The sequence below is a fragment of the Lytechinus variegatus genome, chromosome 16 (genome assembly GCF_018143015.1).
Source record: "Lytechinus variegatus isolate NC3 chromosome 16, Lvar_3.0, whole genome shotgun sequence".
Taxonomy (NCBI): Eukaryota; Metazoa; Echinodermata; class Echinoidea; order Temnopleuroida; family Toxopneustidae; genus Lytechinus; species Lytechinus variegatus.
This window is the reverse complement of record NC_054755.1, coordinates 7,654,146-7,677,888: the sequence shown is the minus strand read 5'-3', so window position 1 is coordinate 7,677,888 and position 23,743 is coordinate 7,654,146. Positions and strand designations below refer to the sequence as shown.

The following is a 23,743-nucleotide window of genomic DNA, read 5'->3' as shown; positions in this document are numbered from 1 at the left end:
TATCATCGTAAGAAAAAGCAAAAAGAGACATTTTGAGGGTATTTTATAGTCCACCAAAGGGAAAGTTGTTCATCAGTGACATCACACATCCTTGTCGCATTGCCAATGCGAGGATCTCCATAGCATTAGTGATTGCAATATTCAAATGCTCATAACTTTCTCATTATTTGTCCGATTTTTCTCAAACTTTCTTTATTCTTATTCTTTGATTTTTCTGTTTCTACACAAGCCTACTTGTTCCAAAGGTTTCATTCCCCTTTAAGCATTTCATGTCAATCCTTTTAGATCGCAATTTCTCACCCTCCCTTTTGTTAATTATTCAAAAATATAACAAACGCGTTGTTAAGTGGTTTTTTCTAGACCTGACATGTGAATTGATTGAAATGAATACAAAAAAAAAATGACAGCGCGAGGACCTATCAACATGATCAATTGGACTTAAAGTGCATGGCAATAATTGGGCTAGCCCAATAATTGATGCCATTTACACTATTCCTGAATTCGAAGACATCTGAACACGAAATTTCGTAGTCCTTTCTTGAATGTCTTATACTTCACAGCGTATACGATTGGATTTACGCAGATGTTCAGTGTAGCAAGAAATGTTGTAATTATATGACCTGTACTGCCTATGTAGTTCGGGAGAACTCCGAAATTGAAGGCCAAAAAGACAATCTGGTTGGGTGTCCAGCAAACTAGATAAGTAAGGTAGATTATGAGGAGAGTCACGGTGATGTTACGTCGTCGAACGTTCCTGCATTCCTGCATGGTTGGATTAGCTGGTGCTGGCGCAGGGCCAGTCCTTGGGCCATTCGTTGATACAGGCGCGAACGATGTTGGTTCGGGTCCAGAGGGCACGTTTGAAGGTTGAGTACCGTTTGCTGCAGTGGAAGCGTCGGTGCCATCCGTCACCGCGGTTGAGACGCGGTTAAGAGAGCACAACCGAGCTGCTATGCGGACAAAGGAAAAGCCCATGATGACGACTGGAAAAAAATATTCCCAAAGAAACAACGCAACGCCGACTGCCGGCCCTCTGTCGATTACAACGCAGCGTCCACCGCGGTAGTCGAACTGGGTAATTGCCAAAACAATCTGTAGAGTTGGTGCGGTTAGCCAAGCAGTTGCCGCAAGGACGTACATTGTTTTACGTTTGATACGCGTCACATACAGCATCGGGTGCACAACCGCGACGTAACGTTCAACAGATATGATTACCAAGTTGAATGTAGATGTCGAAAAGCCGCTGAAGATGAGAATCCGCGAATCCCAAAGACGGCAGTAGAGTTGGGATCCGAGGTATCCAAGATTCGGAGGAAGGGTAAACCAATGGAGTTGAACGACGACCAATATTAAAACGATAGATGTTAGGAGGTCGGCCGTACACTGGTTTACAATTAACCAATTTGTGTGGTTCTTGAGAGATTGACGGCGTAAAACGACAAAGCAAACAGAATTCCCCACCAGTCCCAAGATTCCGAAAAGAATTTGGAACGATGTCGCTACCACTAGCCCCAAGCTTGCCCCCGACGGTGATTCATCTATCTCCGAATAATTCGACATGATTTATCACTATACAGAATTATGAATTTTCTGAAGCCCGGAGTGAAGATGGAATTTTGATTAGGGAGTAGCGTTCGATGTTGCCTCCGAAAGTCACCCAGCACGATGGAATGAAAGGCGAATGAAGCACTTGCACTTCACGGTTCCGTTTTCCCCCGAAATGGGTGGAACCTTAAAGTCCACAACGAATCACAGGCGTTCCACTGTTGTACTTTTCATCACCCCCTTTCCTCTTTCTCCCCTCTCTCTTAATATCTCTATTTCTTTCTCCCACCATATTTCTGTCTCATTTCCTCACACACGCCCTTAATCTTTTGATGACGTCAGTTGAGTTAATAGCCAATCGCGGTTAGAGATTTCCTTGTCTAATTTACTACTATAGTGTTACCACTTGACAGAAACTGTTTTCAAGACAGTGAATCGGTGATTTTACACAGGGCACATGCCCCTTTTCATCAGCTGACGAATAAGGGAGAAAATGTAGAAAAGAAAAAAAAAATGGGAAAGCAAGGAAAGTAAAATGAATATCTGGAAGAGCAGCTTGTGAGCATTTAGGTGATCAAAGCAATGTGGTGTTATTTCTTATATTTGCGAAGCGGATTTGTTTGCACATTAGGCCTATTTGCTTACATTTGCAGTATGAGTTCCACTCATATTATCAGTTTCAGTCATAAATCAAATCTGCATTTCACAAGGATTTAAACAAAATATGCACAATAGAAGAGACGAAAAACAATGTTAATCAATCTTTCATTCTTTTTTTTGTCACTACCACACTCCAAGCCGTACAAGTACGCGCGTGCATATTCATATCCACACTCACATAAATTAACACTAACACTGATTACATTTAAATTGGTCTTCCAGCTACTATAGGCAATTGAATTTCGATTCTTGACGTACGAAGATTAACTTATAAGTTAAAAGTCTGTACTGACCACACAGAAACGTTGTTAGCGCTAACAGTGCACTAACATAGGCCCTATTACAACGGGTAATGTGGCGGCGACGCCTAATGTTACTGCAATGCATTGCTTCACATTGAAATAAATTTTTTGACTTAATCACAATCCAAAATATGTGACTGGGCTTACTGTTAGCGCTCTGTTAGGCTAACAACGTTTTTGTGCTGTCGGCACTGGTCTTTAAATTATTTATCAGGATCTGAAGGGATAAGCAAAATTTATTTCTAATCAAAACGAGTGACAGATAATCCATCTCTCAACCTCTCAGAAAAATAACACTAAGCGTTTTCACTTTAAAAAAATATTCTATCCACTGTTTGTCAATCACTTTTAAGGGATTAAACCTGCTACGCCTACTGTCAGTAATATTGGGGCAGTTTATGGTGGCTTGCTATTGATTTACCGCCCTCATGCATTTTGCATCTCCCCAAAAACTGTGATAATTACGGTTCAATCATACTTTTTATTTTTTTTTATTCCATCCCTTCATTCTTGTATTGGCCCTGTAAGATTACTTTATCAATTGTGTAACAATAGGTATTAACAATATTCTACCGTACATATTTGTATGGGTGACTAGCGTACCGACGGGGGGCAGACGAGCAGACTGCCCCCACCCTGATGAGTCACAACCCATGCTATCCCTGCGCCATAATCTTGATAATGATCTCTTGAAAATTCCCCGTGCTCTTATTAATACTCTTATTTTGTATTATTTGGGTATAATAATGATGGGTTTTCCGACACAAAGAATAATTAATCCCGAAAGCGCCCCTCAGAGGATCATGTTCGGGAATATATGACAAAGGAATAGAAAGTGATAATTATGAAAACCGTACGAGCATTTGAGATCTAATAGCCAGCTGGGACAAAAGCCACTTCGTCCAATATCCACTTGGACTAATGTCCTTTAGTCCAACACCCACCTCAAATCGACAGTTGGTCCAATTTTCATTTGATCTATTATTCGGTCCAAGAGAGCAATAAACAAATACTAAATACTGTACCTGCAATATCATAAAACAGACGAAACCAAAGATTATATCTCCTCAAAATATAAAATATTTAATGCACATTACATTTGATTCACGCAGATATATCTTAAGGATTGTGACATTAAAGGGGTCTCACTGCTCAAGTAATGCGAGCGCGAAGCGCAAGCTGAAATTTGTTGATATTCAGACCTAAAAAGGGACATTATAGTATCAACCGGGGGGGGGGCACGTGCCCCCATGCCCCCGTAATTACCAATTACGCCACTGCATATAATTTTGTTTTCCCATAGGGGAACGAGTGTTTTAAATTGTTCTTCATCATGCTCGGTCAAGTTATCAAATTCTACTATCAATATACCATATCATGTGGTTTCATTTTTTTTTTCTTTCTTTCACTCACACAAACGATGAATAATTCATGGACTCAATGCTTGAAGACTGCACGTTTTTTCTATTCTGACAAATTCAACCTACTTTAGAAATTACCAAATTAGGCATTTATTGACAGCGGGAATTCTGTACACTGCAGACAAACTAATCTTCAATTTCCTTCTTAGCAATTATTTAAAAGGGTTAGTGAAAAAAAGGGACAGAGAGAATAATATGATTTATTGAAAAATTGAAATGATTAATTATTTCAGATAGAGGTACATTATCGCGCTTTGTGGCAAAATAACTAAATGCTATCCATCAATTAATTCTAATTCTTCTAATATCCTTCGAATCCATGCTCTATATAAAATTCAACCTGGGAATATTTATATTTTAATTGTAAAGACAAGAACTACCAAATATTGTATCTTCCTCATTTGCAAAAAGAAGCTGCTGGAAACTGCTTATCTAATAAAAGAGAGCCAATGAAGTAAATTAGAGAGTCAAAAGGGGCCTAAGCTTTCGATCCTAACAGAATCTTCGTCGGAGGCAAAATGACAAACATATAAAGTGGAACAACCATAATACAGACCACAGAATGCAACAGAAACACTAGAAACAAGGAGACAAAAAAGAGTAGTGCTGACCAATCAGGTAAGAGAAGGGGTTGAAAGAAAAGGAGTAGGCAGACACAAAGGGAAGTTAGTGAAGTTAACACTAACTTCCCAGATATTTTTTCTAAGTGTACATTTTTTTATACGCACTGTATAATCGATTGCAGTACACGTTTTCCACTCCAGTAGTATACTATGCTCTTTTTAAGAAAATAGTTATTTTACAAAGATGAAGCTTTTTTCATTACGATTTCCCTCACGATTTATGCTTAAATCTCTGTTCAAAAGGACGAACCAGTTGCAGAGTACTGATATCAATACTTTGATTATCAGCATAATTGGATTTAGCGCGTTTATTAGGCCTAGTCATTCCCTTAATATATCAAGAATAATTGCAGCTGGGTATTTTAAGAAGATGGCGGCTTCGAGTCTTGAATATGCAAATGGGCCAGAGTAGTGCAACAGAAAGAAGCAGACATGTCAGAGACATGAGAGAGGGGCTGGGAGGAATTTCCGAAGGTTGGTAATTCCGAAGGTTCGTTGGTCCGAAAATGAAAAGAGGTTCGTAATTCCGAAGGTTCGTTATTCCGAAAACGAAATGATCAACGAACCTTATTTCGTTTTCGGACCAACGAACCTTCGGAACAACGAACCTTATTTCGATTTCGGATTAACAAACCTTCGAAACAACGAACCTTATTTCGTTTTCGGATTAACGAACCTTCGTAACATCGAACCTTATTTCGTTTTCGGATTATCGAACCTTCGGAATAACGCCACAAATGTTCGGATTAACGAACCCTGAACATCAAGGTATAGGCAATTCCGTGTTTCGGAATTACGAACCTTCGGAATTACGAAGTGTAACCAAAAAAAATATCCACAGCTTCTACAAGGAAAGGATGTGAGCAATGCCGGAATATTGGTTTATACCACAACAATCTACTTCAAAGCAGAAAACATCAATTGCTGCCGAAATATTAGGTTAGGGGTTGCATCAATAACAACCCGTAATATCGTTATATACCCCCATCCCCACCCTGTCTCTTCTGTTGGCGCTGCTTTAAACAAAAGAAGAATACACATTCATGCCTTTCATTATCGGGAACCGATTCATAAAGCTATTCGTAAGTTGTACCTCGGTCATAGTTGCTCTTCGGCGGCCGTACGGCGAGTCGAAAACAGCCGTTTTAACATTTTTTTTTACCACCTACATACAGGTGATTTGAATAAAATTGAATAAAACGGCTGTTTTCGACTCGCCGTACGGCCGCCGTAGAGCAAATGTGACCGAGGTATTAAGAACAGCTTTACCCACGACTGGTGTCCCTTACTGGTGCTACATGTCAATGAATGAGATATATCTATTTTTCCATGTTCAAACATAGTAAGAAGTATATTTTATCACAATTTTTCCACTCAGATACCTGTGAAAAAAAATATAAAAAATTCCAATCTACAAAAAAAAATCTTTAGTGTAGCTGAAAAGAATCGAGATGAAAAATTAATAGGCCTATCATTAAGAACAGAAGAAAGGGTAAAATTGTTCGTATACATGCGAACACTTTTGTGAAACACCACCGGTTGAGAAGAATTTGCACTGAATACATGCAATATTAAGTATTTTTGAGCCAGCTACTCGATATCTAGGTTTTTCACAGTGAATGTATTCATTAAACCCACAAAATCTATACTCTGTTATGTTTATTATGTGTTGTACTACACTGTACCAATTTTTTTTTACTTTTTCATTGCCGAAATAAATAATAATGAAAAAATCTAGGATTCTAGTTCATGTTGAATAATGATTGGGCTAGATAATCTGAATCATTGATCGTCGACATTCATCGCCAGTTGATAAGCTTGCACATGTATATGAAATTCGATACCAATAAGTAAGAGGAAAATATGAAAAATATATCGATTGAACTTCTTTATTACACCGTTAACGGATGAATGTGCGACACGCAACTAATACCATGGATACTAGATACGTTTGCATGGCCATTTCAACAAACCGGAGATTAGCCAAAACACGAGGGAAGAAAGACGATTGAAAGTGGAGAAAGAAACACCCCGAAGTTCAAATTTTCATGTTTTGAGCAGTCATTATTTTGGTTACTTTTTTGTAAATGGAACGAAGAAAAGGTCAAAATATCGAATGTAGCTCCTGAAATATTTAGTTTAGAAGTTGTAATAAGGATGTATATAAACAGCAATCTGGTCAATGGCACATCAATCTTTATTATTATTTTTTATTTAGTCACAGACGGGAACAAATGAACTTGTGTAGTATGTGACGAAATCCTTTTCTGAAAGGGCTGAACCGGCAAGCATAAATAATTGGGTTCACACAGATGTTAAAGGATGCCAGGATTGTACTCATCGCATGCCACTTGCTCTCGAAATAATCTGGAATCGCTCCGAAATTGAAGACGAGGAACGCAACTTGATTCGGGGTCCAGCACACAACGTACATCAGATAAACGAGGAAGAGTGTTACGGTAGTCTTACGGCGATGGACATATCCAGGGGGCTTGGGCGGTGCTGGTAGTTCCTTTAAGTGCGATTCCTCGGGTGACGTCCGGGTATTACAGTCACGTTGTTGAGTTTCAACGGAGAAGGTGCCACGCTGAACAGGGTTGACTCTAACACTGGGACCATCACGCGCCCAGAAGGCAGAGACTCGTCCCATGGTGCGGAGCTTCACGGCTATCTGCACAAAAGCGTAGGTCATGACGGAAACCGGAAGTAAAAACTCCCAGACGAAAACCCCAATTCCAAATCCTGGTCCCTGTCCAAAGAACACGCATTGTCCGTCCTTATATTTGTATAATGCTACAGCAAGTACTGCCTGCATAAGAGGGGCCATAAGCCAAGCACAGAATGTTAAGAGACAAGCGGAACGTCGTTTGAAAGACGTCAAGTAAACTATTGGGTGTATAACCGCAAGATACCTTTCCAAAGAAATCACTGCCAAATTGAAGCTAGAGATGGCAAACCACGTGAAGCATACAACGTGGGAGTACCAAAGGCGACATATTAACTCACACCTGAGTAGGGACAGATGAGAGAACGATGTCGTTGGAAACCATGTAAGGTCAACGGTAGCGACGACGAGGATGAATGAAGTTATGAGGTCAGCAATACACTGACTGATGATCAACCAGTTAGTATGGTCCTTCCGCGATATCCTAGTAAATACGATCAAACAAGTCATGTTTCCTATGAAACCTAGGCATCCACTGATGATTTGGAACCAGGCTATTACGAAGCGATCCCCGTCTGGATCACTCGAATCTAGCTTTAAATTTGGCCACGTAACATCAGTAAGGCCTGTAACATTCGAATCATTTCCCTCATCCATGGCGCTGAAGAATCGAATGTTGCTCTCCGTCAAATGATGATTTGCAATATTCAAAAATTTCACCATCGATAGCTTGGGCAAAGATTAAATGTATCAGGTTTTATCGTCACGCGCCCTGCCACTTAGCACCAACAGTAATGCTCAGCCTTTTTTCTCCTTGTCACGAATTTCGAATTGATCTATCATGAGGCTCTGAAGCTGTCACAATCCTGATAATGGGCACCGAGTTTACCTTCAAGAGGGAAAAAACATAAGGGAAAGGTAAAAGAGCTTGCGATCTACATGTATATTGGGGAGTTTCATGAAGCTACAAGTAATGAATATCATGTGAGCGGGGAAAATTAACAAAATTTCACTTGTCTTTTGCTAAAACAACTTGCGATCTACTTTAGATTACTATTACCTATCGACCACCCTGCATAGATATAACAAGGGCGGGCGTCTGGTATGATGTTGATGATAACGTGTTTTAAAATAAACGCTTTATCATATTATATTTCCTCTTTGTAAAAGAAGAATTTTAAAAATTCAAGAACAATATCAACAGTATACAAGATAATTATGTTTGATTTAGTGTAGAAGAATCTTTGTCAGAATTTCTTTTTAAACAAGTGCACCTAGCTACCAATAATGCGTATAGCATTTCAATTTATTTGAATACAGGACAAAAGAACAATGTCGATTAGAATAATGTCTGAGTCCCCGCGGCCGGGGATGGAACCCCGGACTTTCCATGCCAGGCGCCTTAGACCACTCGGACACGGCACCTCCATTGATGTGTCGATGAGAGTCTTCCAGAAGCGTAAAATAAAACCACCTCAACACGCTAAAAAAATCTCTTATCCCTTCTTTGCTTTGACTTTATGATCTCAACAATGTCAAATGTTTACAAACAACATTGCAGCAGAAAATTTGCCCTTCCCCTTCTTTTTATAATTACAAACATGAAATATTTATCATCTTTATTAGATTAAAGTTGCAGTTTTTATGTAAGTTATTAAATAGAAAATGGCACTCGTTAACATTATCAATCTCTTTATGATGATGATTCTTCAGCAGTATATACATTATAATACACATTCTGCTTCCCATTTTCACCTTACACGACTTCTAATAACCAAATTTATAAGTCTTTTAAGCATGCAAAACCAGAAATTGACAACAATTTACATATAATGATTCGTTTTTGTTCAACTGCCTCATTGCAAATTGATATTTTTTTACTGAAAAGACAATTTATAGGTGGATATTCATCTTAATTCCCTTTCTTCTTTCTAAACGTAATATCCCTCTCGCTCTTTCTCTTGTTTGAGTTTCATAGATCCTGGCTATGTGTTTGATGTGGGTGATTCTGTGTTTGATGCGTGAATGTGTACAGTAATTATGTCTATTTGAATTTGTTTGTTAAAATTAGATTTTTGTAAAGGGGCACCTGCCTACTAGATTTTAATCTTTTTGGTTGGCTCTTGCAATGTTTACCATATGTTGATTTGTATATGAATGCATGAATTATATTAATTTTTGCTACATGACAGGTGTACATTTATATATCGTATTTTCCGAATATTTTTATGTGGTGAATGAATCAAATTGAATTGAATTGGGGCTACGGTTTTGGCTTATTACAGAGAACCCTGCCTGGGGACTTCTGCATTTTGGTCGTCGGTTGGATAGTCACAATATGATGGTTTATAGTTGGTTACAATGAGGAAATGACATTCAGCTTCGATAATACAGGCCTGTTTTTTCTCGAGGTGACGAACAAAATCTCTTGAAATTACTAGGGCATTAATTTGTGAACTAAGAAGCTCTGACATGCCAGTCGGCTCCCGAGAGGCCCCATAATGTCAGATATTAAAATGTGGTACAACCTTGTAACAACTTGTATACAGAGTTTTCTTCCTTCGTAACTCCTTTATATACTTTTAAAATCTTTAAACGTGTTTAACGTGTTAAGAGCCTATAATCTCACACCACACGAGTGTAATAATATCATGAGTACCCAATAAAGTAGGGTTTTCCATGCTTATTATGTAACAATGCAATATGTAAAGCCTCTTATCATACTTAATGCGAGCTTTCTCGGCAAGAATCCATGCACTTTGCGGTAGGCCCTACATTTGCAGAGCTCATTTGCAAAAGGGGTTGAATCAATTTTTCATCAAATTAGATTTTTTTTTTTTAGTCCCAATGTATAGATTTTTGGTAGCTTCATAAGATAATACCAAAGAAAAGTTGAAATTCCCATTGAACATTAAAGTGATTGGTTAACATTGGTTTGACTTTTAAAAAATCTGAGCTAGAAGGTCACACTTGTCACCTGTGTCTGTGATATGTTACAAAAATGAAGCCCTGAAAAAATTGCGTTCGAAAATAATTATTTAGTGCTTCAAAAATTGAAATATAAAGTGACCGGAAACATCATCTTAATTTCATCCCATACACTTATGTGTACTATTTAGGCGTCTATAAGACGCCTATTTACAAAATCGGGGTTTGCCTCGTAGTTTTAGCTTTTCATTCTCAATAATGGTTGTTTTCAGGGTTTATTAGTTCTAATACATGCACTTGTACACATGTTTCATCTTGGTTTGAGAATTTTTTAAATCGGCTGCTCACAAAGTTAAACAATACCTTTAAACAAAAATGGCCCAAAATCACCTATTTCAAAGGGGGTTGGGTCCATTTCAGTTTGTTTGCAAAAGGGGATAGGTCAACAAAGATAATTTTTGGATTTTTTTTTAATAATATGAATAACGGCAGATTTCTGTTATACCAAATTTCATGTTCACATCAATCACATGGTAGGGCAGCATCATGACAATTTAGTTTCACATAAGAATATCGCATCATGGTCTAAAGTGGATCTAACCCCTTTTGCAAACAAACTCTTTTTTTATCATCATATTTGAAAGCGGTTTACTCTCGCTTTCCCTTTAAAGTCGTTAGATAAAACACTTAGGCAACATCAAGTCTTGAATGATAACACACGAGAGAATCTTACTCCCTATTTTCTCACCATTTCGCGGAATTGTGATGAAGAAAAGCCGATGACGGTGATGTTCAGATGACACAACTCGTATCATTAGTCATGTTATTATGTTGAGTTTAATGGGTTACAAATAATTATAGATGCAAATATGCTATGAGACAGCTGATGAAACCGATGCAGGCTAAATAGAACTATCATTAACCACGTTGTACATCATAGGTCCTTTTCACACCTTGTCACTTTGGGGAGCAGGAGGCATCTTGGCAGTTATCACGCTTGTTTTTATGATTTTCCTCCAAAGTCCTTATTTCTTTATATTGTTTTCCACAGATCTCTCTTTTACTTGGTCATGCTGTAGCATTATTTTTAGCACCAGGGGAGCATTTCATGAAATGACTTGTCGGACGTTTATCCGACAAGTCCCATTTTATCCGACAGTTACTATAGTAACAGTGTCTCTCAGCCAATCAGAATCAAGGAAAGATGTCAGATCTGACATCTTGTCAGACAAAAATGTTGATGAAACGGTCCCCAGGTATCGTGGTTATCAACATCTAAAAACATGTTGTTGTTTCCGAAGCCGGACACCGAAATCGCTCGCTGCGCTGCCATGTGGGTCCCAAAAATTAGGTAACACTGGTGCAACACACGAAGAGGTGGAAGAAAATGCTGATAACCCGTGAAAAACCAAGATTGGATCCACCGACTTGGAGGCAGATTTGTAATGCGCCTGCGATACATGAATAATAACCGCCGCTACATGGGGAAAGGGGGCGAGGCAAAGGGGTGTCTGCCCAATAGGATTTTTCAACTAAAGTGAGAAACAGGAGGATGTGAAGAGGAGGAAGAAAATTATAAGGGTAAAGTAAAAAGGTATAGATTGCTTAATTCTGTATCTTACCCCTGCTTTTTCAACGAGATTGAACATAACGTAATCGATAGTTTATGTCTCCCCGCCCCTGGTCAATCTAACACCCTGGCTACGCGTCTGATGCAGTGTACCTTTGAATCGTTTACTTTCGTAAATGTGCGTGCTCAATGCCGTATTGGGGGCGTTTGCCACGTTGGCTGTCAAGAGAGCCTCGCTCTTTGCGACAAATTGTGTCAATAAAGAGGGATCTATTAAATGAAAGATATGACTTGTTTGATGACAAAATGTATTTTTAAAAAGATAAACACGTGCTGCGTGATTCTGATCAGGAACCGATGTACCCTCAATCAAACGTTGGTAGATGTTCTTAGATAATGCTTTTTTTTTCAACATCTTCATGATCAAAATGATTGTATCATCGTCTGACATGCATCATGGAATCATTAAACCCGCTCCTCCCATCCCTACAACCACTTCAATTTTGACTTCATATCATTTTCATGCGTTGGCGTACAGATGGGGGCAGCTCCCCCCCAAAAAAAAAAAAAAAAAAAAAAGAGTACCACGACCAAGGAAAAAGGGGAGTTGAAACAAGAGAAGTAAAATGGTGAAATATGATGTCTTTTTCTGAAAATGATGTCGAAATCTATCGCAAAATTAGATTTTGTATCAGAAAGGCCAATTTTTTTGCTTGCTTGGTTCGCTCACTCGCAACTTTTTATTTTTCATTTTTTAGAAATAACAACCCTTCTTACAATCCATACGACATGAACGCCATGCCTGGCCCCTCCGAAATTTTTAGTTCAATACATTACTATTTCATGTAACGTACGTTCCCAACTTCTCTCCTTCCTCATTACGCTCTGTGATCTCACCCCTTTAATGCGTTCCATCTTCAAATCATGTCTCTGGGTATGTTTTTCTTACGTTGAGCATGTTACATACTCATTTCTATCATGACAGTTGGTGATCTCTGTCGTAATAGGACCAATGTACCAGTCGACGAAGTCTTTAGAATAAACACGGTTGTACAAATCCCTTTAAGTGTCATTACAGTGATGAAATGTGTCAATTTATTATACCCCCCAAAAATATGCTTAAACCTCTTTTAATGGGAAAGTCTGCTACCCTCCCTCCTCTCTTTCAGTAAACTGATACGAGACTTATTTTACCAAAATCAAAACAAATTTTGTTTCTTCTTATCCCTTTCATCTTATTGAGGAATCTCCTCACGAAAACATCGTGGTAATGAGTGGGTGGGTGTGCAAGGGGTTGGTGTGTGTGTGTGTGCAAGCGCGATTGGTACACACAGAAATCAAGTTTTGCCCACAACCTACGTCAATCCTTATCAAAATCCTGGTTCTAATGCAGTTTGATCTTCGTGGCGACACAAAAGGTGACTTTACACCTTTGTTTGCCGGAGTATATTGACTGAGATTTGATTTCTGCATTTCGATCGAGAGAGGAGGGAGACACGAGAAAAAGACTGAGATGAAGATGCTGAACTCAGGGGCAGTATCCAATTATTGCCGTATATATTGGGGGACGGGGTGGCAAAATGGGTCAGACAATATCGCATTCTAAATGGGAAATATCAATTTTAGAGTTGCATCAACCAAACCAGACTTTCTCACAAACTTCTTTGTATTTTTCTTTCATTTATTTACACCTCGTGTATTCTTCTTGTCTCCTCTTTCTTTTTTTTTTTTATAAAAAACAACACAACTATAAAATTAAAAGGGACAGACACCTCCCCCTCCAAGGTCTGCATCTGGCAAGAGACCCTTGAAATAAAATGTGATATAAAACGAAAAGCGAATGAGGAAAAGTGGAATATATTATTTATATTCTTATAAATACAAGAAGTGTAGTTTGCAATCGTACTACTCTAAAAACGCCAAGTAACAATTTTTTTGGTCAATATTGGGTGGAAAGGGAACATGCATGTTTGCTGAGTATTTTTTACCCCGTGTTGGGCTATTTCAAGGCAACATTGCATAAAAACTTTTTACCCAACCAACATGCATATTTTACCCAATATTGGGTCAACTTTTTTTAGAGTGTAAGTTGAAGAATCAAATGAACTACATGCAGGGGCGGATCCATGATTTTCCAAAAGGGGAGGCAAATTTTTCGGAGGGAAATTTTGTCACGGCATAAACAAAATTTTAACGACAAATTAAGGATATTTCTTACCCGAAAAAATTGACAAGCAAACCCCCCCCTAAAAAGCTCAATTTCAAGAGGGGACACAACTCTGTTTTAATGGCATTTTAACATTACAAATTTTAATTTTGCTTCTCAAAGGGGGGGGGGGCGTGCCCCCTTCTGCCCCCCCCCCCCCTCTGGATCCGCGCGTGATTACATGTACATTCAAATACAAACCCACACTGTTTCGAAATTATGTTGTCAAATGATATTACTACATGCAGTAATCAAACAGATAATGGGTGGAATTATGGTATAGGCATGGGCTAGTTAAACCTATTGTCAACTCATTCACCAATTACTATTATACTGCTGCAAAGAGTTGTCAAAAAAAATCAACCGAAACGTGAAATTGGGAGAATAGAAAAATACGAAAATAAACTGAATTTTACAGAAACCATTGTTGCATCATAATATTGATACGAATATGGAAAGCAATATCATAAAACCAAGCATTCCATAAAAGTGTGGTTATTAAAAATTTTTAGTTTAAACCAGGGTTACACTTAGGTTTAATTATCAGAATACTAGAGAATGTGTTTCATCCACAAATGTTTCAAAAACAATTTGCGTGTAATATCATTAAAAAATTATTGAACATCGCAAAGATTAAAATATTGGCCGCCCGGATGTTGCTCAGTATCAGAACTCCCATACTTTCCGCCAAAATATCTACTCTGCACCTTTCCCTCTCACTGCTCGAGTACAATATAAAATACAAATCTTCAAACAACATTATACACCTTTTTTCTATTACATGATGTTTATTATTTAATATTAAGGCGAGTGCAACATATAAAAACATCATCCGTGGGGATGAGATCGTACTCCGAACAGAAAATAAAATCTCAGAAAACGACACTGTAAAGGCTGTAGACATAATTATGATTTGTCTAGCAAGAACGCCACGGTAGGTCAACAATGTAGTGAGGAGAAAGGGTTTAGAGGACAAAGGGGAAAATTGGTGCACAAAGGGAATGATGAGCTGAAGAACGGTGGAAGTGGGGTATAAGAGGGAGAAGGTTGTACGGGTTGTATATAGAAGAAAAAAGGTCGAAAGTTGAGGTTCAAGGAGACAATCTTCATGAGGATAGATGTATAAGAAGGATTGGTGACTTTGAAGGTTTCAACGTGATACATGTGATATTGCAAAAGAGGGAAACCAAGCAAGTTGGTATATTCAGAATAAGTGTTGCTCTAAAGGGACATTTATTGTATCACAGGAGACTGTATTGATGAAATGGACAAAACATATTAACTATCCTACTCTTTTCTTCAATATCTCACAAATATATGGTACTCTAATCTACCAAGTACTAACATATATTTCATGGTCCTATGTGGTGACAAAAATGTATTTTTTTTTTCATCTAGCGTGGAATTTCATAAATGCAATAGAAAGTCATTTATAACAGGACAAGTTTTTCTTGTCCTACCCACTTTAAAAAAAAAATGGGTAGGTGTACATTCATGCAGGCACTTTACAAAAGCTGATTCTTAAATTAAGTGGATTACTTTAAAAAAAAATCTTGTTTAAAGTTATACTTTTATCAAACTAGAGAAGTACACTGCAGTAAAAAGAAATTGCCTTTTTTTACAGGCACTGCATGTCTATTTAGGCAACAAAAATTGGGCACAATTATAGCAGGTAGCCGTAAAATTAATGGTTAATTACAGGGAAAGTTACACTTGTAATGAAATTGTGTTCAGATTACTGCAATTACAAGAGCATTAGCAAATAAAACCCATTAAAAAAACCTACTCAGTGTGGTTTCCAGGTAATCAAATTTCATCCATCAAGAAAAAGGTGGTGGTATAATATATATATTTGTTTCAAATGAGGAAGTTTAATGCACTTCTGGGTCACATGTCATTTACTTTGGCGATGTTCAGCTTTATAGTTAAACAGAAAAGAGGGTTACTGTGCATGTGTGTTGGTTGCAATGACTGCATTAAACAACACTTCCTGGAAAAAAAAACAGGGCAAGAATGGTCTTTGTAGACCAATGAACAGAGCTGCCAACTTGAACAAGAGCATTTCAGTATTTTAAAAGTAGAAAATCAGTATTTTGGTGAGGAAAACAGTATTTCCAAAGAAATACCAAAGAACACATAAAACTGAAACTTTAGAAATCATTATTTTGCTTGAAACCATCAGTATTCTTCTCATTTTCAGTACTTAATTCTGAAAATCAGTACCAGTTGGCACCTCTGAATGAACCAATCACATTTATCATTAAAAATGCTGAATATGACTGGATATGGTAGAACCTTTTACGACCATGGTGGAGGGGGGCCCTCAGAACACGAACATATATTTTTGAGAGAAAAATCAAGATCTGAATTATATGAGGTGGTTAGTAGTGAATATGGGGGGGGGGGTAAAAGAAAAGAAATAGAAAAAGGAGAAAAAAAGAGAAAAAGAAGAAGAAAGACGACAAGATGATGATGATGATGATAGTAATGATGATGACAATAATGATGATGAATAAGAACATGATGATGAATAAGAACATGATGATGAATAAGAACATGAAGAATGAAAAAAAAATCTATTAAACAAAAACATGGACATTTTATATGTATAAAGTGGGAATGAAATAAGGGGTAAATGAGCTGAATGACAATCAGAGCCAAATGGATATTAAACCCAAAGACGGATTAACTGTGATGGGATTGGATCATGCGGGAGAATAATAAAAGGGGAAACAGAAATATGCAGAGAGCAATTTGCAAACCTAACGACAGCCTCATCCACTGCACTGGCGATCATTATACTAAATGACAGATGATATACATCACCAATGTCAATATTATCCTTCTCCAATGGACATACAGTACGACATCATCAACCGAGTCTGATGTCAGCATAAAAATGGAAGAATCACATACATGTATAGTCACTTGTAAAATAAATTAACTGGAATCAAAGAGATAAACTTAAATACGACATGATTAATGAACAAGCACCTCGGAACATACTACCATACAAAATACTTTATACATAGATATTTACACGTCATGCAAAAAAGTGGCATATATTTATAGATATACAACAGGATTGAACTATGTTACATACTTACATTAGATGTACATACAAATAGACTTCTCCCATCCCGACCTATACACAATGAGCTCAACGGCCGCTATTGATAATTTATGATTCTCAAATATATCTATGTATTACACACAAAGAAAGAAACAACTACAATCTTTAAATATCTATAACAATAATCACATTCTATAACATCTGAATCACTAGAGGCAGGTAATATGATAAAATATCTGCTAAGAAATAGGAGTGTTGTCTTTAGTATATGACTCCTAATACATTGTATTATTCAATTTGAAATACAGGCAGGCAGATAAAATGAAATATCCACTGGGAGCAAGGAAAGTAATATCTTATCATTTTATATGTACTCATATACATTTCTATAAATTTAGTTTGGGAAAGAGACATTTAAAGGCCTGGTCACACCGCCCGAGCGTTGTTGGAGCGGAGAGAAAAAATCATCACCGCTCACTACCGTTCACCAATTTCGATTTCGATTTTTTTTTCGCGATTTTTTCCCCAATTTTTTAAGTGAAATTCGACCCCCTCTCCCTACCACTCCAACAACGCTCGGGCGGTGTGACCAGGCCTTAAGGTATGTAGTATTGAAATACATATGTAGTGACAACAAGGGCATTTACATTATATTCTCATCAATATAATCATATCCCAAGAAAGAGATATTCAATTTCAAAACAAACACAATAATTTGAATGAGAAAAAAAAAGGAATTTCCACCTTTCAGCAAGACATGTCATAAATATTTGTATATTATGAATATTTGGAGGGAAACAAGATTTTTTAAGGGAACAAAACGCATTTTGTTAATGCAAATACTGCAATAGGTGAACTTACATTACCATGTGTGACTTCTATCACTTAAAAAAATGCCAGGTTATATATAAAATAATCAGAACAGCATTTTTGAATAATCATCATATCTGTGCTCCGGAAATGCAGAATTGTAATAAGCGGGTGACCGTTAGTTCTCACATCATGCATTTGCGACCAGAAAGGAATGGCAATGTAAACCTTTATTCTTGGACAACCACTTCAAAGATACTGACCACATCCAAGAAGCATAACGATTTGAAAATCCACCTTCCTAGTAATACAACAAGATGGAGCAAGGGTAAGTACAATTATTCCTATTTGTATGGCACTCGACATTGACCTTGCCTTTTTTTTCAAGTCATTCAACAAGTTTTGGTCAATTAAATCCTCGCCTGTAAAATGCACGGGAGGCAAGAATGGAAAACACATCTTTGTCAACTGAATTCCAATATCATAGAAGTACATGTACTACCGATATGAATCAAGCTCAATAATTCCCTTCTTTCGCTAATGAAATAATGATCATTACCTTTGCATACACATGTATGACCAGATAAGAGACAAAAGGGTTATAGCAAGGTGCTTAACTACACTTTGCCACTCTCCACCCAGGTGTTGAATATGAAAAGAGTAGAAAGTGACTTTTTATTTTAGAATCTATAATATATAATCAAATACAACTATGAAAGACATAAAATCTAAAAATCTAGCACACTTTTTCACAAGCCTGCTTCCTTACATATACTAAAGTTTAAACTACAGAGATTACAAAATTGTTTGTCTTATTTCATTTATTTTGAAGAGGAACAAGGTTTTTAATTATCATCAAAGAGTATTTGAAAAAAGAAATGATTTGCAATAAAAGCATAATTGGAAATATCATGTTATATAATTACAAACTGTAATTGAATTCCAGAAGCTCTTCGGTAAGCTTTTCTCCATAAATACCATCTCATTATTGGTAACCAATGCATAATTTTCAAGTGGCAAGATCTTAAGAATATTTCAAATTGAGGTATGACAATAGGACAGAAATCATTGACAAGGGTGTGAAAAATGGTATTCACAAAAAAACGATATGCAAATGTGTGGTTACATTTCATCTAATTGTATTTTCCAAACCCCCCCCCTCTCCGTGGATATAGGAGTATATTGGAAAAAGGATGGTAAAAAAAAAATCAAGTGGAGCTATCATGAGTCTAACACCCCAAAACATTTGCCTGATTTTTTTTTGTACCAGTAATAACATTTCCCCACATTAGTAATATTCCTGTTGGCATAAAGAAAACCCTGCTTAAAAAAATCTTTGATGTCACTGATACTAAAATATGGTTTGAACAGCAAGGCAAATTATAAGAAGCATAGCATTTCAGTTTATGCAACCACTTAAAGGTCACAGCAAAAAAAAGGCTTTTAACTTAGCCAAGTAGATAATGTTGAACGATCACATGCCCAAAATCTGAAAACACTTGCCAGTGATTTGAGAATGATTTTCTAAATGTAGTAGCATTCCTGTCAGCTTTTTATAAAAAACCATGCTCCAAAGGGTCTTTACCAAGGAAAAATCTTTATTTTGCTGATAAACAAGATTTGCTTCAAGAAGCCAAGCCAAAAGAACAGCTACATAAAAAGAAAATCAATTTCTTGTTCACTGGAATTTTGGTTTACACATCGAGACCTACATTCACTGTAAGGTCAGAGCTGAAAAGAAAATTTTCACAAAGGTTTGAAATGACTCAAGCTAGCAAGGTCACTCTCTCTAACAAAAGCTTCAACAGAAAACCTGAAAGGTGACGTATCTTCCCCTTTTACAATTTTATTCCTTTTCTCTTACTTTGATGGAAAATGCATGAGTAGCCTTTGAATGTCAGTTGCCTCCAAGTCACAGCTAATTTCCATCTTATGCCATTCTGAAAAGCTAATAACATTTTCTCTTTCTTTTTCTAAAGGGAATGTTTTGCATGTGTGACTGGAAAATTTAGAGGAAAAAAAAAACATGCAGCATAATAAAATGATGTAAAACAAAATAAGTGTACTTTTACAAATGTAAAGCGGTGAATGTTAAAAAATCAAGTTCTAAACAAAAGGAACATTGAAATTTTTTTCCTCCATTTGAACAGATTAATATCCGCAGATGGATAAAAAACAGAGTTTTTCCAAAAACACATCTGTCATCAGCGGACGTGGTAGATGTTAGTGTTCCATTTCACAACACCCTTAGTATGCATTTTTTAATATTATAAAAGAGGTACAATGAACCTCAAATTCTATTCTTGAACAAAGGAAATAATCAAATAATCTGTTTCTAAAGAATTACATAATTGCAACACCTTTAGGATTGGAGAGAAAAAAATTACGATTCAAAATAGAATAAAATATATTCTAACAAAATAGGTGCATCAATTCGTGTTTTGCTACCATGATATTTATATTCTAATATGAACCAAAAGCCAAATGTTCCACACAAACCTTAGTAAGGTGAATTTGAGGAGGATTTGAAGAATTATCGGACATCTGGAAACAATCTTCAAAGCTAGCATTCTATTATTGAGGGCAAGCACAAGTATGATGGGAGAGATAAAAGCTACGCACTTTGTTAAAGATAAATATCAGTTGTGGTAACAATGTCAAAATGAGTTCGAACAGAATCCTATGAAGTAAAAGCGTAATTGCTGAGAAATGAGCAAAATAAGCAGCGAATTCCACTAAATGTTGGATACATTTCAAAGAAATATATATATGTATGATAGTATTTTGACAATTAACCTTAATTTTAAAATCTTTTTCATGAAATAATTGTTTGCTGCAACTACTGTCTTTTACCTTTAACAGTGTATGAAAACTATAACAATTTGAATGTTTGATCAGATTGTCTCGAACTAATACTATGCTTAATATTTTAAAGATCATTTACCCAAGTAGAAAATATATGACAATAGTCGGTAAAATGAAAATTCCAAGATGTTTTCCGAACACCTCGGAAGTAATAGGGGTCCTAGAGCTATGCACTCATATCATCATGCAAAAACCCTTCATTTCCTGCGCCTCAATTTCTAAAATGTGTTGATGATAATGTAGGAAAAAAGTATCATGGAAAATAACTAGGGGCTGAATCAGGCCCCCCCCCTCCCATCACCTTCCCTCAGTCTTCAAAAGGTTTTGTTGTAAAAAAAAGTCTCCAGACATATTGAAGAAAAAACAATCACAGATCTATGGCTGTTCAGTAACTAAAATTGATTCTAAGATTGATCATAAACACAGATCTATAATGCATTTGAACAAACGACGCAGTCACACGAGAATATTCATAATATATTCCTAATAGATTGGTCCGTTAGCACAAATGCACTAGGTCAAATGCAAGCAATACAAGAGCAGCATAATTCTTCTCATAACTATGAAATAAGACATAAATGTAGAATGCATAATGAACAGCTTATCAAACTCAATGTCAATCGATTGGTTCGAGGGGATAAATTCAACTGAATCAGTGGACGAGGTACTTGTAAAGTGTTGGACTTCAATGATGACACATCAATACTATGGTGCTAATGATTTTGTAAATGAACATTATACGCAAGCAGTGCATAATCTGAGTAAAGTGTACGGTGTTACAAAGCATCCCTCGTAGTACATAATACAGTAAAATGCACTTGCAGTCACTAGCTCTTACACTGAACACCTTTCAATGTACAGTATTCCCTAGCACTTGAAACTAACACTGAACACATGTAAATGCATCCCCTAGCACTTAACACACTAACACTGAACACCTTTCATATGTTCCAACAGTAGCAATATATAAGATGTTTAAAATGAGCATACATAATTCTTTAAACATGTCACTACAGAAGGCAATTCATTAGGAGTTATTGCTATCATTTTCACAGGTTACATTGAAATGTACTGTAAGTCCATCTTTCTTATCACTGTCCTTTCCCAAACCTATACACATACACACACACAAATATGCTGAAATTCATCAGTATAAAGAGAATATATAGCAAGATACTGATCTTGTAGTAAAGTTGTGACACAGGAGACTACATGTATAAGAAAACTACCAATGATGTGTATTATGTATCCATAAAGACACTCTAATTAAACATTTGAGAACAAGTATAATTTAGATTGTATTTGACTTTTATTTTAAATATATAGGTAGGAAAAGGGTGACACCGTGGTATACCAGTGTAGTTTGTAGGTTTTATATAATATGAATTATGTAACATGTTTGATGCAACATTATAGTCACGTTATACATGTATATGTGTAGAATGGGTCACATTCTGTCATACACGGTTTTTAATGTTATACATAGATTTATAGTAGCACATGTTCATTGCAACATTGTACAAGTGCACACTGTAATATTTGTTTTAGATACATGTGTATTATAGTGTTATGTAGAACCAGACCTGTAAGCAAAATACATAATTAAGAAATTGTATAGAAGGGAATAGCTGCCTGTATATTCTCCAAATATAATTACATGTACATGTCAATGCCATAATCACTGCAAGAAAATTTCTTTCACCAATATTCACTTTCAGACCTTCACAAAATTAGATTTGGTCAAAAAACATGTCATGTATATGAATATGCCATTGGGTAAATCAGCTAAAGTCATCCTGACAATTGTATGACTTAAAAAAAAACAAGCACTGGCCAGTTTGATAAATAAGACAATTTAGTCTATATGTTGATTACTATGGGTTTGACAGATCAAATCTTTTCCACGTCACACAGCATTTCAATTATTGCTGTGAAATTCCTCAATATGTATCAATACTATGAAGAAGATAGCAAATTTATATTAAAATGCTCAACTGTGAAAATCTTTGTCAACATTGACATTTAAATCAAAATTTCACATTCTTTGATCATGTAACAAAATGTGTTTTTTTTTGTTCCATCATAATAAATTGGACTATAGCTTTGGGGGAAATAAATCCATAAATACTAATGCATGCTATATACAGCTGCACAGAGATTATACTCCACAAAAGTTGGTTTTGTTTTGGTCATTTCAAAAATATATCAAATTCTTACTAACTGCAGTCCAAGCTTTTGTAATAGTTGAGTACCATACATGTATGTATATTACACAATTTTGACTGCTATCACATGTAGATGACATCTGCTGATCTACATGTACACGTAGGATTCTGTAAGACGGACTCGATACAAAAAACTATTTGGGAGGGCGGGCAGGGGTGTTAGATAAACTATTGCAAAAAGTCACATACATGTACATGTATGAGTTTACAAATTACTCAAATATCAAGTGAGAAAATGCAATCTTCTTGTTGTCCATATGATTTCATTTCTAATAAGAAAGTAGCTTTGGCCCTGAAAATATTTTGGAACAGTAAAAATGATGAAAGAGTTTGCCCAGTACATGTGGTATAAAATGCACATTTGGCATGCTATTATCCAATCATTTGCACGGTAGGGAATAGTGTTATTATGAAACACATGAAGTACTCAGCCTATACAACATGTCCATTACCATTGGGGGGCATTGCAAAAGAAGTGTTCAATACTAAGTCAAACGGATATCCCTAAACAAAGAGCAAGTCCTTTAATAAATTGTAAATTGTTAAATGGCTTGCATTCAATTGCAACTCACTTGTAAATCCTTATAATAATTGATTTTGGGACTTCCGCATGATTTGGAATTTTATGTCACTTTCTTAAACACTCCATAAATCGTAGACCTTGAGAGAGTTTCATCAGCATTTTTGTCCAATAATTTTTCGGATCCGACAACTTTCCTTGATTTTGATTGGCTGAGAAGCACCGATCCTTTCATGGCAGGTGTCAAATAGAACGGGAACTGTCGGATAAAACGTCTAGACAAGTCCTTTCATGAAACCATCACCTGGGGAACGTTTCCATCACCCTTCC

General features: G+C 36.5%; 2 protein-coding genes across 2 annotated transcripts; both read right to left on the bottom strand.

Moving 5' to 3' along the window:
* Positions 1 to 264: 264 nt before the first annotated feature.
* LOC121430374 (G-protein coupled receptor moody-like) lies at positions 265 to 1,758 on the bottom strand. The gene has a single exon (XM_041627662.1). It carries the CDS (start codon positions 1,558 to 1,560, stop codon positions 490 to 492), a length of 1,071 nt encoding a protein of 356 aa, XP_041483596.1. The 5' UTR covers positions 1,561 to 1,758; the 3' UTR covers positions 265 to 489.
* A 5,011-nt stretch (positions 1,759 to 6,769) lies between these two features.
* Positions 6,770 to 7,726, bottom strand: LOC121430207 (alpha-1A adrenergic receptor-like). The gene has a single exon (XM_041627486.1). The coding sequence runs from the start codon at positions 7,724 to 7,726 to the stop codon at positions 6,770 to 6,772; it is 957 nt and encodes a 318-aa protein (XP_041483420.1).
* Between the last annotated feature and the right edge of the window lie 16,017 nt (positions 7,727 to 23,743).

What these genes read in the sequence shown, in the direction of transcription:
- LOC121430207 (XM_041627486.1), bottom strand. Translation starts at nt 7,726, where the DNA reads ATGACTTGTTTGATCGTATTTACTAGGATATCGCGGAAGGACCATACT.
- LOC121430374 (XM_041627662.1), bottom strand. Translation starts at nt 1,560, where the DNA reads ATGTCGAATTATTCGGAGATAGATGAATCACCGTCGGGGGCAAGCTTG.